The 17737-nt window shown below is 40.2% G+C and overlaps 1 protein-coding gene across 7 annotated transcripts in view; it reads right to left on the reverse strand.

The window, feature by feature from the left end:
* The window catches only part of nrg2a (neuregulin 2a), a 79501-nt gene that overhangs the window by 3577 nt on the left and 58187 nt on the right, over positions 1-17737 (reverse strand). For 3 of the 7 annotated variants that reach the window (XM_082548531.1, XM_082548536.1, XM_082548535.1), the window contains exons 4-10: positions 14632-14752; positions 10364-10440; positions 6340-6363; positions 4557-4659; positions 4179-4302; positions 3944-4071; positions 2925-3146 (exon numbers count right to left, since the gene is read on the reverse strand). In XM_082548531.1, the coding sequence (XP_082404657.1) occupies positions 2925-3146; positions 3944-4071; positions 4179-4302; positions 4557-4659; positions 6340-6363; positions 10364-10440; positions 14632-14752 (799 nt within the window). Of the gene's footprint in view, positions 1-2924; positions 3147-3943; positions 4072-4178; positions 4303-4556; positions 4660-6339; positions 6364-9867; positions 9927-10363; positions 10441-14631; positions 14753-17737 lie in introns of all 7 variants that reach the window. The other 4 variants (XM_082548532.1, XM_082548537.1, XM_082548533.1 and 1 more) reach the window with 3 other exon arrangements.

Consider the following 17737-nt stretch of genomic DNA (forward strand, 5'->3'; position numbering starts at 1 on the left):
GCTACTCGATTACTGCTCAGACTGCTTTTGCTTTTGTGTGCAGAGCTTAAACATCTCTAATGAGAAATATAATATATAATAATATCTCCACTTGTAACAGCACCATGGAGTCTCCTCTGTGATCTGCTCTGGATTGCATAACCCAACACAGGCACAATACTGCTTTATGTTCAAGACTGACAAAAGTAAAACCATCATTACTATGTTTATTAATGTTGGTACAGAAATCTTTCATAACAACATGGCTCAGGATTTAGTACACAGACATTCAATGTTTTTCCCCAGCAGAGCTTGAATAGCAAACATTTACATCAGTTTTCTGATGATCTACTATGAGCAGCCAGGTTTCAGTCCTGACGAGGAAGAAGGATGAGGACTTAACTCTCTTCTTTAATAACCGTGGATCAACTTGCCCAACAAGATCAACGAGTCAAATCTGTAGCTATACTTTACAAAACTCTTCAAAACAAACCCACGTTTAGCCATTCAATGAGCGTACTAACATCGTGCCTGATTGCTTAAGTTAATGTTGAGAATCTATATTTAGACATCGAAAGCGCATACGCTACAGATGCAGAGTTTTCCCATCATTTGTAATATTAAAATAAAAAAAAATAAAAAAGCAACAACAATTCAAAACATTCCTGAAAGACAGGTTAGAATTTATGGATGGCTGACGGTGACTCACTTTGGACCTGTGTGTACAGAGCGTTTTATTTATTTACTTTTATTTCCTTTAGGAAACCTGCTATATTAGACACAAGCCTCAGATATCCCCGCAACACCACTCATTCAGCTGAGGCAGAAACTGCCACCATGATCAAAGACGTACGTGCAACCTGGAATGACTCTGAGGACATGTAATCTGTCGCTGCATCACAACCTAGCGGTCATGCACAGATGCTGCATGCGGGTATTGTCAGTTAAGTTAAGAACTCAAGAAGATAAAAGGCAGCACATGTCTTGTTCGGTTCGGTTTTCTTAGGTACTGATAGTTGGCTTGGATTCTGTATAGGAGCTCCAGCCTCCTTGATACATCCATTTCATACTTCCATTTTGGCTCAGTACTAAAGCCAAAGGTACAGAACAGAATGTTAGTACTGGTTAATATATTAATCAATTAAAATGTGATTATAATTTGGTCTGACTGTTATGCATTTTAAGTTTGGAAAGGTAAGAAAACCATGCTAAGGTAAATCTAATTGTGCCTTTCAATATAATGAATCCCACCGAGCAGACTGTTCTGCTGGATGCTTCTAGACTGTACCACTTTGTATGAAGCATTTCACTTAGGGGTTAAGTATATTCAACAAAGTGACTTTTGAGAAGTAGTCTTAAAAAAATAAACAGCTGCTTTTCCATTGGAATCTTATGTTTCCTTTAGGATCAGCTTGTCAGTTTGAGCTATCAATACACAGTACTGTTTTCCATCTGAAATGGATTAGGCGATGATAAGTGTTATCAAGCATGCATGAAGCAAGATACTAGAAGTGATGTAGATCCTGAAGACTAAATCTGCCTGATCAGTTCAGTTTCAGCTTGGCAGCACTCACAGTTGCTGTTGGTCACAGAAAATGCAATTCATACTGACAGGTCACAAATGATCTGCGGCAGCAAAACAATCTGTTGCTGTTTTAGTAAAACAGACAGACAATAATCGCCGCTGAAGAAATGATCTCTAAAACTCCTAATGGCTTACTGTAGAGCTGCTTTGTTGAACAACAATGTTTAGGAGCATTAAAGCTCACTGATACAATCTACACTATAGTAAAAGTCTGTTTTTACAGTAATGTGAAGCTGTAATGTAGCAGTAAGGGCTAGAACACATTCAGTTAATACAGTATTTTTTTCCTGGGAATAATGCAGCTACCCTGTGCGTAACACTGTATAAATATTGCAATACCTTTACAGCAGACCATAGGCTCAAATCACCATTATGTTACAACACCGTTAATGACTTTCATTTGAATAAAAAAATGTTTGAGAGTGTGATGTTAAGCACCCTTTTATAGCAGGTCTTCATACTAAGAAATAATTTGTTTTAAAAAGAAGAAGAAGAAGAAGAAGAAGAAGAAGAAGAAGAGAGAAACCTTAACCTTAGTGTCTTTAAAAATCTTTGTAGGAGTTGTGTTGAAGCAGTAGAAACAACCATGCCCCCAAATTCCCAAATTTCCTCTCTGCTCACTGCTAATCTAGGCTTGCTGAGCGATGGATTGTCAGCTGTGAACAGTGCTGGAATTCAAAATATCAGCAGAGACCGAGGAGGGCATTTGGGGATTTTAGGTACCACAATCAGGCAACAGAATAATGTAACGCTGACTACTATTGAATTGCAACACACATAAAGAGAAAGACCTAGATGCACACTATTTAGATCTAAGTTTAGGTCTGATCTGATTTGTCATGTGAGAACTTTAATTTCTCTGTGCCTCTGGTACAGACATATTTACATGAAGTACAGGAAATAAAAATGATACAGCTGTGGAGGTGATGAAAGTCGTATTTCTTCGTATCTGCCAGACTGTTTCTGAATCTCCTCTTTGTGCTAGCTTTCACTAAACCTGTCCTATTTCTGACTTAAGTGAGTTTAAATCTGACTGTGCAAAATGGCAGACAAGTGTATTTAACAAAATGTCACACCATCCCTTAAATAAAATAAAATAACATTAAAAGGGAACACTAGCCAATTAGAATTGCATACTGGCCAGGGAATACTCTTCCCATTGAAATGAGCACTGTTTCTCACTCTTGCCTACCTTAGCGTATTTCATCATCATGCCTGCTGTGTGTCAGTTTCCACTGAGTCTCTCAGAGTGCCCTGACTGGCCTCTCGAGGCTGAGAGAGAACCAGCAGAGAGAGGAAACTTCTCAAAATATTCATGACAAACCCAGTGCCATATCAGCCACACAGGTCTGGTCCCCACCTGTCGCTGTGCGGAGAGTCTCCCAGCGAGTCGAAGGAGTCCCCATACTGCAGCCTCGGCCGATGGGGGTCAGAGTAACCACAGTGTGCAGCGCGCCGTGCTCGAGCCTCCATGCACGCAGGGCTGCTGCATTTACTGGTCCCCACGGATGATGACATCATTCCCGGCGAGTCAGAGAGGATACTGTCAGAATGTTCCAGGCTCCATGTCCGTTCCTCATGTCTGACAATAAAAAAAAGACAAAAAAAATAGGTGTTAACATGCACACACCCCACAATATGTCCAAGTTTCACTTTTTTGTCCTTTTTTTTTGAAAGAGTGCTTGATAACAAATCTGCGGCTGTCTCTGGAGGAAGAACATTTCCACAATTCAACTGCAATTCCATGATCCGTTAGCAAAAGTACCAAGATATTCAGCTCTTATCTCTTTTGATCCTGTTCCTCTCTAACCTGCATATGAAAACTTAGTCCCTCACAGCGACAGGTCAGTCATAAACCCTTTGATTAAGTTGCTTCTGAAGAGAAGTCCACAAGAGCTTTCCAATAGAAACAACAGAAGAAAACCAAATCTTCAGTAGTGCAGACTAATGCATTCAGCACTCGTTGGCCTCTGTGTCTTTGCAAATTCCCATGTGAGAAATCCTGGTAATACTTTCAGCTGTGACTCCTCTGCCAGCACTACTTTTTCCCATCTTAGATCACTTACAAATTTAAAATCGTGTCTGTTACAGATAACAAAGCTTGCCTTTTTCAGCAGAAATCAGACAGACTGTCTTACCTCACCAGCAATTGGCTCACTCTGCAGCAGCGAGACTCCTGGTGTGTGTTTTTTAACGATTCTATTCAGATACTCTGCACTGTTAACAATTTACTTACATCGGATTGTAATGATCAACTAAAACCGAGTGTGCCCTTTAAATATAGGAACTTGTCTCGATGAATCAAACTCTTCTATCACTTTGTGATTGATTCCCTATTTGCAAGAGGCAGTTATGATGACGCACGTGCTGGATGCTCACCTGTGAGTTGATGAATGAGCTCGTGTGGAAGAGTTGTGAGATCTGGAAGAGGCATGACTGGCAGGAAATGAGCCCTCTGTAGCAGGCCGTATAACACGTTCAGTCGCAGGGACATTCTTTGATATGTACTGCAGGTGGAGAGTGAAAAACAAAAACGATTGTAAAGAACAAAATCCATGTGGTGTAAATTAGTCTGTGTGTACTGCAATAATGTAAGGAATCCTCGGAAACATACATCTACCATAGGGATATCCTCCGGGCCGGGTCCTGGGTGATTGGGTCCATTAGCTAAGTTACGATTGGGATGTTCTGGACACATGTTTTGTCGCAGATGATTGTGCATCCTGTTTCTTTGTTTCCTGTTGAGAACATCTTGGTCATTCCCTTATTATTTAATCACCTTTTATTAAGTCTTTTTGATTTACTGTAACACCTACAGTAACTATTTAAACATGCCTAATAAAGTAAGGGTGTATTTTAAGACATAATCTATCATTTCCACCTGCTGAATGTCACAAGGACTGGGAAGTACACGAATATTTACGGTTTTGTATATTTATTAAATTAAAGAGCAGGAGTACATCTTCAGAAATCATTCATCATCTGGACTTACTTGGTTTTACAGTAGGCAACCACACACACGATGCCCACGACCAAGAGAGCCACACAAATACCCGTGATTGTCAGGACTCTTTTCTGGTAGAGTTCCTCTGCCTCTGTCAACATCACACACACACACACACACACACACGCACGCACACGCACACACACACACGCACGCACACACACGCACACAGAAATGACAGAGGAAAAAAATTAGCTTCTTTTCTTTAAGGTGGTTATGGTGTCACATCTACACATCTATTTTTTTATTTTTTACTAAATCCTGAGCAGAATGAAGCATCATCCCCCCTTTCCCTTCACACTTAAACCTCTTCTTTTGCATAATCACAAATGCAGCAGATGCTGCTGCTGCTCCCTGCGCTGCAGTAAGGCGGCGTAGGTGGGGGAAGGGCATTGGACTGTTGGAGAGTTAGACTGTTCGATCAAACAACTCTAAAAACCAGCTATTTTAAATTGCACCATGCATGATAAAATGAAAAATATTCAATAACAAGTCTTAGTCTTGGTGTCTTTGGTGGTCTACTATCTCACTCACTCACTTACAGAAGCGATCATCTGCTCAGGCATTCAGTGAAACACAACGATGAGATCACAACAATTTTGCAAAAAAATTTGTCAAACAAGAGAAATTAGAAATGAAATGAAGATGAAATTTGATTGATGCTTTTGCTTTTCCAGAGAAGAGCTTGTAAAAGGTTGACGTAGATTCTTTGTTTCCCCTGGGGGGAAATAATGGAGGCAGTGTAGTCCCCAATTAATAATGTAATAAGAATGAATTGAATCTGTGCAACCATCTCAGGTTTCCTCCTTTCATTCACCAGTAGCCATTTTACATCAGCATACCAATTTGTGTCAACCTTCTGACGCCATAAATAAATCACTGAAGTCAGTTTATTTTTAGCTGCAAACTCAGTGATATTTCAACAATATTGCTTTTAGCCACTGATATTGAATTTGAAACAGAGGAAACGATACTTGTGTTAGTTTAATGACACTTATGGTCTACTACTAGAGTGCACTTGTGTAGTTGAAGCAGCGAGATCTACTATTAATTTTATACTCCCAACCACAAGAGGACTTTTCTGGAAAAGGTAGCAGGAAACAAAGGCTGACGATGAAAGAGGGCAGAAAGAGTGTCTGATAGAGGAGAAAGTGTAGGTTCTAAATATAGCATGGCATGCTCACATCACAGCATTTTACAGCATCCCTGAAGGATGATCCAAACCAGAAACGTGTCATGTTTTATACTCCGACATTACATTTCAGCTACACTAATGACGAGATGATGTAAGAGGCATGGTCAGGATCACACATAAAAAGAAAGACTGAGGTGGCATATCAAAGAAAAAAAAAAGAGACGCTAGAAATGAGACCAAGAAGGTCGGAAAGATAGATCCTAATATTGAGCAAATCCTTGGGTATAGCTCCAAACATGACAGATCATGCTTGTTACAGATGGAATGAGGAACTAAAGTCCAAGGGGAAAATATGCTCTTGTAAGTGAGATGGAAACTGAGTTAATGGTATTTTTCCATTGCACGCGAATGAGAGGTGGAGGCGATTACATCCATGTTAATGATGTTTGATGAAGGATCAGTTGCATTGACTGAGGGTTCGTCGCCGTAATAAGTCATGGCATGATTGTTTGTGAGATCGACTTGTTAATCGGGGGACGATATGGTCACACCACAGACGGAACACGAGCAATGTCAAAATGAACGACATCTTAGTAGCTATGCTAGCACTGAGAATCAAAATGGATTGTTCCATACCCATAAATTCAATCCCAAGATGCTCTGCCATTGCAGAGAGTTGGAAGGTGGGTGGGAGAGGGGGGGGAGAGACACAAGAAACAAAAGACCAGATTAAGAGCGGCACCTTCTAATATAGAAGTGGAGCAAGTACAAATTGGCATTACACAACACTTGTTGGTCATTGTCAGCACGACACGGTCAGTACTATCTAAGACGAGACACAAGCATGCAACACACACTTCAAACCACACTACGTATCAGTATCACTACCACATATCACTACTACTAATTCTAATAAAGGGATTTTTGATTTCTTTTTACTACTTTTTAATACTCTTAATAAAACTACAATATTCTGCTCTTGCTTGAAAATTATATCCACTCTATATCTCAGCATACGGGGCCTCAACAAGATCATTTCCTTTTTTTGTAATTTTCTTTGAGTTAGCTGAAAAAGCTGACTAACAGTAAGTTTACAATAAGTAATAAGTTTTCGCTCTTTTTTTGATACATGTTACCAGTTGCTGTGTTGGTCCAATTCAGTAATAATGCAGTGCCAAGTAAAGGGAACGTTTCCAGATATGATCAAAGGAGAGATGACGTGGCCCTGTGTGAGTCGCTTAGTGTTTATTACTCCTATAAAAGGCTGATCCCTGACAGCAACCAGGTGCTAGTGGTGAGCACATCCTATAGATGCACCCACTGTGGTAGGTGTAGGGTTATTTAAGCCTGTTCTGCTTTCGTGGCGGATCTGTTACCAATAGTTGCGGCTCTCTAAAAACAAACAGGACGTACTCGTAATCTTAACAACCAAAGATTGCCTGGAGTCACTACCGCTGTCGGCTTTGTCATCCTCAGTCTCCATTTATAATCACACGTAGCGTCTCCGGTGGCACGTGAGGGAGCTGAATTAACCCCGCTTATTTTCTTTCCAAATGCAATGATGCAGAATTTTGCCCAAGCATGCAGCCACTTCTGAGGGACTGTATTTATCTTGCGCCACAGTTTTATGTTTTACAAGTAAGTCTTGAGGTTTATGTTTTATGGAGCGCCATATCATTGCATAACCAAACAAAATCCTAAAAGGGAATGGGATATTAGGTGCATAGCAACTGTTTGGGAAAATATGCGTCATCTACCGAGATTACCTGTGCTTTCAGTTTTCTGCTTTCTAAAAATGCAACACTGTCAATTCCAGGACACACCCATCACATGAACAGGCAAGTTAAAAGGAGTGTATGTGCACTGTGTTGGAATAATCATGAAGAATAAGAAGAATTATGGCTTGACTTTATATTGTATGGCAGATAGAGGCCACAGGGATGTCGTACCAGCTAGCAAGTCCATATTTCTGGCTCCTCACTTGCTTTACTTGGGCTAAAGCAATTCCCAGCTGTTCTTATGACAACATGCTCTTATTTAATCCAAGCACTTATGGCTGAGGAGAAAAAAAGCCATCCTCCTTCTCTTTTTTATCTCCTGGGGATGGGAGGTGCCCCTTTCGGGACGCAGGTTTTTAACTATGAAACGGATGTGCGTGAGCACAAGGGTCTGCCTTTTAAACTAAAATTTTAGCAGTTCTACTTGATTGTAAAGACTAAAAGCCAAGCTGTTCCCATGATAGTGTTGTAACGGAAAGAGGGTGCACGCTTTTTTTTCTCTCTCATTGTTTTACTATTTGTTTTTATCATCTTCTGTCTGTTTTTTGATTACTTGGTTGTATAACCATGCAAAGCAAATAATACAAGGCTGGTCTGTACTTGTGTAGCTGGATGAGAACAGGAAATAAACGCTGTCCTTGATGCACAGCTGCGCTGAAGTTAAACAGAATGTAGAAAAAGTGTGTGAGTGTACGGGGGAGGAAAAAAAAGCTCCCACACAACACTGTCTGCTCTGCCAGAAAAACAAGCAATTTCAGCACAGTGCATTACAACTTAATGTGAGATGAAATTACTTGTACTTAAGAAGGGGTTTTTTGGGGGTATTGTACTCTGTGCCAATATACAACAAACAGAATGTGTAAGCTTGAAAAGTCAGACTACAGGGATGAGCATTAGGAAACTCCAAACGCAGATGCAGTTTGTTATTTTCTGAATGCAATGTTACATTAAATCGCAACCATATGGGCTTGCAAAGGCATGATGCTGCCATTATCCAGCATAAATGACAGGCTTTGGATTTAATTATATATCATTTTTATACTTGAACCCTGTGCATGCAGTGCTTTCCCTAAAGAATCAAGTCCAGACTTTTTGAAATTTCAGTCGTTACGTTTCATTAATGTCACGTCTCTCACTGTACAAGTAATCACCAATCAAGTAATACTGACATTTAAACGCTCCACAAGAATCCCCACCATGTGGTTGGTTTTTAAAGCTAAAACCCTTAAGGGCAATATCAATCAGGCCATAGTCGTCCACAAAACGTCCTCTAATCTTAGTATAACAACGCAGTTGATAGATGTGTTTGCAGATGTTGCCGTGTGGGATGGTGCAGGGTTTAGTTCTCTAACCCCAGGCTACTAAAGCTGCTTGACATGGCACTCCAGTACAGTGTTTGGACTATCTGTCGTGCGAACACCATTTTGTTTCTTCTGGATCAGCGTGTTATAGCAGATGTAATTGGCTAAATGTTCTTGTGTGGACCTAACAAAGCTTAGTGTTTTCTACAGGCTGGCTGTGATTTAGGTCCTCCGCAAGTTATCCACTGGTCTCAAAGTTAAACAAATAGTGCTTCACATTTACCATCTTGGCTAATTTTGAACTAATGCGAGGCAGGTGCTGTAAAGTTTTGCGGTAAGTGGGCCTTTTCTTTTGGAATCCATGATTATCTCCGACATCAAATCAAATCAGTGTGATTTTGTTTTTTCATTTTCATATTTGATCTTTATATTGATGATAACGGTTACGCTTTCACACCTGTTTATCAATAGTTAATAAATCCTAGTAGAAAGAAATGCACCATCATTTCAGCTTCAGCTGGTTGCAGCCTCTCAAATAAGGGCTCTTTACAAGCTTGCTGTTATCAGTTAGTGCTCCACCTGATAGAGCCAGTCATTTGTCATGCTTGTTAGTTGCGACTAATTGTTTGGGCCTGGCTTTCCATACAAGCTCTACTTAGGGTCAAACGTGCTTGCATGTTTCAAGCTGATTGCGAGAACAGGCATCATTAGTAAGTGGGCTAAACAAAGTCCTTTTGTAATTATTTTGCCATTAGACTGTGTCGTTACATGCAACTTGCGATGTGCAAATCAACTTGCACAAAGCAAACTCACACCCTGACTCGCTGCTGTCGGCCTCGCTACGAACTCTTATTCTGCGAATGCGCATGCAACGCACTGCACTGAGTCAAAGGGCACACAATATTACATGCAGACCAAACACAGTAACAGACTCCACTAATCTATGCCAGCTTGTGAATGAGTCACCAGAGCAGACACAGACAAAACTATTAGGTAATAACAGGAAATTAATGCGGTCTCTACACCCAGCATGCACGCGTGACACGAGGACAGACTGACAGTGACAGAAGAGGAAATTGACATACGGTAGAAACTGGCCATAACGTAGGTTTGACAGCGATCACCAGTAAAGTCATTTGGACACCTGATGGAAAGAAACAAAGCCGAAGAAAGAGAGAAGGAGGAAGAGGGTGGTGAAAGAGTGAGAGAAAGGAAGAAAATAGAGGGGGAGAGAGTGGAGTGAAAAGGACAGTGTGAGTAAGAAAAAGTGAGAAAGAAGGGAAGGGGGGGAGAAGAGGGGGGAGAGAGGAAGAGAGACACAGAATTAGAACAACAGAACATCTACAGACAGCAGAAGCAGAGTGTTCCCTTTGGATGACACCATCGTGTGCATGGTGTAGTGCACAGCTCAATGCGTGTTGACCTGAGAAGGAGGAAGAGGAGGAGAAAGAGGAAGAGATCTGGTGGGGGGGGGGGGTGGGGAGTGGGGGGGGGGGGATGAGGAGGGCAGCAAGAGTCCACAGAGGTAATCCAGTGACAACTGTGTCTCTGTTGTCAGCTGCTCATATCATTTGAACATACTTTTGAAAGGATTGGGCATGTACACCCGCAGTGGCTCAGTCTGTAAGCATCGAGGGCCGAAGTATCCATCCGGACATCTGGGAAGGAGCAGACAAGTGTTATGGAAAAGGAAAAAAAAAAACACACAGAGAGTGACGTTGATTTCAGGGGCTTGAATCCCTTCACACACATTTCTGCAAAATGTCACAGCATGTTTAAACACACAACAAAACAAGTAACAGCAACAACAAAAAAACTGCTACCAAACTCACAGTAAAGTGCAAACAAAGCAAGGAGGGCATCCTCTGCTGATGAACGTGCCCAATTTCGCAGTTTTAAATTGATCTCAATCTGCACAAAAATGTAATGCTTAGCAGATGCTGCATCTCTCTGATAAGCTAGCAGCTCCCCCCCCCTTACAGACACACTGACAAACAAAAAAGGGTAAAAATATACTTCAGCCTGGGCTCTCATCTTGGCAGCGGAATTAAAAAAGAAGAAGGAGAAAAGAGAAAGAACCAAAAAAAACATATATAATGACATATAATAATAATAATAATATGGGCTTTTATAAAAAGAGATAAATGTGATTCAGGATACTGACAGTCCCATGGCTTTCTGAACTCTGTCTATGGGATGAGAGAAGAGCAATTTTCATGAGTGTATGGAGAATAAGAATGTAGCTTGGGATAAACCAGGCAATGTTTTATAGGTAATCAATAAATCATTCCTTGGAAAGCAGTGAAACAGAGCTGAAAGTTGGGAAATGTTTCTCTTTCTCTTGGAGCCTGTTGGAATCCTTGTGGATGTATCCATAACCTGCAAACGTGACTGTTTTATAACTGATACCAGAGCACAGAGTGTTAAAGCAGTCAGATCAGGAAATAAGGAAATAAAATCCCAAATTTTAATTTCCAGCTTGGAAAGGAAAAAAAAATGAATATGTAAATGTTTCTTGGTAAACACGCGAGGATGTGTTCAGCTGTTCTTTGAAGTCAGCGTCAAGACCAAAGTTTCAAATGTGTGGCTGCGTTAGGTTTTTGTTACTGAGGACAGACTATCATCACCATCAGGAGCGTTGGGCTAAACCACATTTCCTCATTATAATCTCAATTTGGATGAGAAGTTGGTCTTTTCAGGGCCACCAACAATCTACCCAGAGCCACAACTAGACCACTGATCCAACAAATGTGATTTACTGGGTCCACACAGTGCCTCCTGGGAGCACCATAAATATTCGGCAATGAGTTACTCATCCTGAGTGATGGTGTTTAACTGGGTGGGGGCGGGGGGGGGAATTGCGCCACCTAGGTCGAGGAAACTTGACTGAAAGATGAAGGAAATAAACTGTCACGGGGTGCAAATGACCACAGAGGTGCAGAAAATAAACATGTAACTTTCAGGAGGAAAACAAACACTTTGCAATGTTTATGAAAATGTTCTACAAACTGTAGATACACTGAACTTTCTCAACTCATTACCCTTCTAATAAGTTCCATAAAGAAGTGATAACTATCGTTCTCTTAGGAAGACACTTCTGTTCAACAACTTTCATTGTACTTGTATCATCATGTATAGAACTGAAACAGTCAATTTATTACATAATAGTAAAACTTCTAATCACTGTGTCTCTGATGGTTTGCTGCTTTTCCTTGTTTTGAATCATTATAAACGTAATTTTGTTGGATTTGGACTGCTGGTCAGACAGTAGGAAGCAAACTGAAAGACAGAAAAAAAAAATCAGGTATCTGTAACGAGCATTACCCAGGAGATCTGTGAGACCTGTGGAGTATACGCCCGATTTAAAACCATCTCAGTCAAATTTTGAGCACCTTTATTCGAGCCGTTTCAGCTGATTCAAAAATATAACAAGCACATAATTAGTTGAGGGAAGCCACAATGTCAAGATTGGCTTGCAATCCAAGCACATCAGAAGATCTCACTGCCAGCTTTTTTCACCTTATGCTTAAGCTGATATTCTTGCATGTTCAATCATCAAATTTCATATGAGGTACCTATTTAAGTTGCTTTCACCTTCCTTGTAAGCAACTAAAAGTGTAGAAAAGTCCCAGATTAGAGCCATACTAATAATCTTCTGCACGCCAGAGTCCTGCAGATGGAAATAATTATTTTCCCTTTTTGGCTGCAGTGGTCCTGACTGAATGTACACAACTAACAAATACAGTTCTTTTTTCTGCACATTATGCATGCTTTGCATGAAAATAACAGCAGGTTTCAACTTTCAACACTCTTCACATCATTTCACCTTATCACATCACCTTACCTCAACCTAAAAGTTTCTATCTGAAAGTGAAGGAGCTGGGAATAAAAGTAGGACTAGCTGTCTGCAGGACTTGTTTAGCCAGAGAGTAATACCCACTGAAGCCTGGCCTATATTGAATGAGATGGCTGTGGGGCAACAAATCCCTGCAGGCCTTCACCACTGCATTATCCAACTTTTCTGGACCCATGCCCCAGCCGTGAGTGAATTAGCTGCAGCAATTGAGTTATTGCTGCCTCCAATTTGTACACAGCGTATTGAACGGCTGTTGCAGCCATGTCCTGCTTGCTCGTCGAGCATTCTTCCTGCGGCCAACTGGGCACAGAAAGCCTTGCTAGTGTTTCAGCTCTATATCAAATCAGCCAAAAGGATTATGTTAGCATATGGTTGAAGAGAAAATACATCAGAATATCTGACAACAATGCAAGCAGATGTCATTTGTTTTGTAACTACACAATAAGGTTTAACTGATTTTTACAACTAAGGTAACCTATTTTTTTTCCTTTTGATTAACTAATACATACAGCTGTGCTCAAAGGTTTACATGCACTCACCAGTGGCAGTGGTAGATTACACAAAGTGAATGGAATAATATAGAAGTAGGACTACCTGCTACCTTCACCTTAGATCAACAGCTAGACAGTTGAAACGTGTAGACAGTTGCATGTTCCAACAAGAAAATGATCCCACAGACACATCAAAAAGTGAAGTTAAAAGTTGGGCCTGTGCCAGGAAACCAACCACTTTAAACAAACTCTACCAATTCTGCCAAGAAGAGTGGTCAAATATCCAGACAGAATTAATCCAGGTTGTTAACTGCTACCAAAAGTGTCTGATTGAGGTGTAACTTTCTAATGTACATTTAACCAAATGTACGTAGGAAAGGTAGTGAAAATCTTACATAAATTTAAACTTGTGCACCAAATATTTGTTTTTAAAGTCATGAAAGATGTATGTTGTTCAACTAAATCATTAAAAGCCAAAATTACCATGACGTTCATGCCCATATTGAGTGTAAATAAAATTCTGAATACAACTGTATTTGGGTCCAATAAATGTAAGAAACTCTAAATAACAGTCACAGTTTCCAAAGGAACGGTTTTGAAATTGCTTGTTTTGTTTGATCTACAGCCCAAAATCAATGATTTTATTTTAAAATAGCAGCAGATAACCAGCCAATAGTCATTCCCAAATCTAAAACCAGTGAACATCTGGCTTTTATGACTAAAAATGAGTAATAGTTAATGCAAGTAGTTGCTGGGCGTTTTTCTGATTACTAAATGACTAATCAAGAAAGTGGTTGTTTCATCTCTTAAAATAAATTTTTAAAAAACAACAAAAACTGTTAGTCCTCTACAAAGAAAACCACTTGTTTAGCTTAACCTCTCGTGCACATGGTCCCAAATAATGTTGATTTCGAGGCTAACACAAACTCACATGTAAATGTCAAAGAAAAAAAAGGTTGTTTCCGTGATAATGTCAACCTGTTTTCCTCCTGAAAAGCTAAGATGCATGGTTCCTCCAACGCACTTTACACACAGGTCTTGATCCCCTTTGCCAAATGTAAGCAATGATTCTATTTACCTCATTGGGGGCCTCTAACAGGCATAAATATTTGCTCGCGACTAAACCAGTGACTCATGACATTTTGAAAAGCCTTTTAATGTGCGGCCCTCCTGTACACTAAACATGACTTAAAAGGATGAGCACACCATCGCCTCACTCCATTATTAGTGTTAAAATACACAACAGGTGGGTAGTTAGACAAACTGGCAGCATATTCCTGTGATGCGTCGCTGCTGCTGCTGAAAGAAGGAAGGGGAATCGAGCTATACCACAAAAACAAAAAGCAAGGTAAAAACTTGTAGTTAGATAGCTGAAGATGATTATCAAAGTCAAGATGCCGTAAAAGAGCCTCTAATTTGGACTGTGGGACAAAACATCTGTCAAACAACAACGGCCAAGAAGAAAAATACTTGAAAAGAAAAGGATAGAAGCGATTACTCACTTGCAGGAAAGCTGATTTATACCATGGAAGAAGTAACAGTCGCCGCCATTCACACAGTAGGCTCTCTCTGTGTCGTTGCATTTTCTGGCATGGCCTGAGCCTGGAGATAGCGTTGTGGTCACTGAGAAAAAACACAGAGAAGAAAATGACAAATTACCTCCAGCTGACCCAGTGGATCCTTTATAACGTCAGCTTTATTTCCTTTATAGCCACAGCCAGATGAATAAACAATAATTTGCAGTCAAAACAAGGAAACGTCATGATAAATGAACATGAAGAGGATTTTCATTTAATAAAAATTTGTTAGTTTTTCTTGTATCTCTGCAAGACTAATATGACTTTTATGTGTGTATCTCTAGTTTTTCTTAAAGAGTTACTTAAATGCCACACTTGTAATTCCACAAGGACTCTTAGTCTTTCATGTACAAATGTAATTGTTTCTCAAAAGGAGTGTTGACATTATCTCAACAAGTTCTATGAGCAAAGATAAATATTTCCCTGAAGTAGCGTAGGAGGTGTTTATGCCTCGACTCAGGTCCTTGGAGTGGCCTGAAATGTCATGTATCTGCACTTAATCCCCCCCATTGAACAGATATCTGTTTGGGATGAAGTCTGCTCATCGGAATCAAAATAGGGATGTTTAGAGGAATGAGAGTGCTGAGAAAGGTTCACTGTGGCAGGATTGGGCTTGAGAAGGGTGGAGTGCACCTCACATGTCAGATACTGACATGTGATGGAAATTGTGTACCTGCTGTCAGACGATGTTAGTACCTTGGGAGAATGTGGCTGTTAGGCATAGAGAAGTCTTCGGCTGGTAAGAGTTTTACACTGACAATATATTGGCTTCAGCAGCCTGACACTCATTTTATCAAGCATAGCCACTGGGTTTACTGTAAGTAATGTCAGTCCTGTGAAAACTAAGCACACTCCCTGATTCAGAAGCTTGTAGAAACATCTTTAGCAGCAATACCTTGAATTAATTGCATCCTATACTTTTATACTTTTCATCCCAGCCTCTATCAGTCTCTCATGTCATTCTGCATCTCAATCGCGTGAAGGTCTGAACTTGGTCTGACTAGGTCACTGTAGCATCTTGATTCTTGTCCTTTTTTAGCCGTTCTGTTGCAGAATTGCTGCTGTGCTTGGGATTATTGTCTTATTGCAAAACCCACTTTCTGCCAAGCTTTAGCTGTCAGACAGATGGCTTCACATTTAGTCTAGAACACCGATACATAGAGGTGGTCATGGTCCACCAGTGACAGTGCGTATGAGGTGTGTGTGTGTGTGTGTGTGTGTGTGTGTGTGTGTGTGTGTGTGTGTGTATTGTACTGCCATGAACTTAACCAGTTAACATGCCAACTCAGGTTTGGAGTCTGAGATCTAGTTTTGGATTTTTTCGAATCTCTCTAAACATTGCACAGTCTGTTCTTCTGAAGTATTTGCTGGGACATTTGCTTCTAGGAAGATTATAGCTTACTGTTAACATTAGCAACTAGCAAACTTCCAAAACATCTGCTTTTATACAGGTGCTCACACATTAACTGAACATCAATTAATCATGTTCAATTGACTAGCAGCACCTGGCTGCTATATATCTTCTTAATGCTGAACAAAGCAATAGGGCGTACATAGTCTGATCAGGAGGGCTAGCTCTGTGGTCGGCATGAAGCTGGACACTCTGGTGACAGTGGCAGAGAAAAGGACATTAAAGAAACTGATGGACATTATGGACAATGCCAGGCATCCTCTGCACACGGCCATTAACAACCAGAAGAGTCTGTTCAGTGACAGGTTGCTTCTCCCCAAGACAAGAACTAACAGACTTAAAAACTCCTTTGTCCCACACGCCATCAGACTGTTTAACTCCTCCCTGGAGGGGAGAGGGAGGGGAAACAGGAGGACAAAGGAGGGGGGAACAACTAAGCTGTAGTGCCTCTTCACCTCACTGTGCAATACCTTTTGTGCAATACTTTTGTAAATAGTCAACAGTGCAATAGACCTCAATACTTGAAATGTGCAATTCACTTGTATTTTTATTTTTTATTTTTTTATTCCTATTTATTCTATTTATCCCCTTCGTATATTTTATTTATATTGTCTCTGTATTTATATATATATGTGTGTGTGTGTGTGTGTGTGTGTGTGTGTGTGTGTGTATATATATATATATAATATTCTGTAACTCTAACTTCTGTCGGTGCTGTGCTTTTTTGGAAATCGAATTTCCCAGAGGAACCCACCCGAGGGATTAATTAAGTTCTATCTAATCTAATCTAATCTAATCTAATCTAATCTAATCTAATCTAGTACATAGAGTCCCGTGAAAACGTTCTTCTTCACATGCCAGATTGGCTGTTTTCCGTAAAGACATACTATACCCTCCGGCTGGAGAAGTGCGTTGCTTACTGCAGAAGCTCACCTCTGGTTTGGCTACTACATTAGAGGTTAATTCCCATGCTTATTAGGATAGAGAAGCAAACAAATGATATCAGTCTGTGCGTCATTGCCAGTATGAGTGAAGAGCACGAATAAATCAGAACACTATATAACCAAAAAATGTTTTGTTCTTTACACATGCAGTATACCAAAATATATCAAATAGCGTGTCATTGCTGGGCAAAAATTACTTTGTGAATAAAGTACAACATCCATCCATTCAATGAACAAACAAAGACATAAATTCACTTGGTTAAATCGCGATGAGATAAGTCGATAAAAGGTGTTATTTATACCTAGCATTTCATTTTAGAGGTAAAATTTTACTACGGTAAATTTACGATGTCACGCTGTTCTGCCAAAATTCCTTAAAAAAAAGTAATGCTCCCAAGACAACACCACACCTATTTATTATCATAGGTCCAAATATTCCTAAAATATTTCCAGGTTTACCCATTGATCAGAACCACTTCATCACCTGATGTCTCACTTGGAGGACTGGTTCGTAAAACACTTCATTAAAAAAAGAGGGGAAAAAAAATCAGAAAAAGCTGTCGGGCAAACCCTTTTTTAAAAAAACAAAAAAAACCTCCCACGCTCAAAATGGAAACTTCGTGCAGGATTCAAGTGCAAAACCTGTGCAGGAACATGTGGACAAACAAGCTGCACA

Source organism: Aulonocara stuartgranti (genome assembly GCF_965226115.1).
Source record: "Aulonocara stuartgranti genome assembly, chromosome: 10".
NCBI classification, from domain to species: Eukaryota; Metazoa; Chordata; class Actinopteri; order Cichliformes; family Cichlidae; genus Aulonocara; species Aulonocara stuartgranti.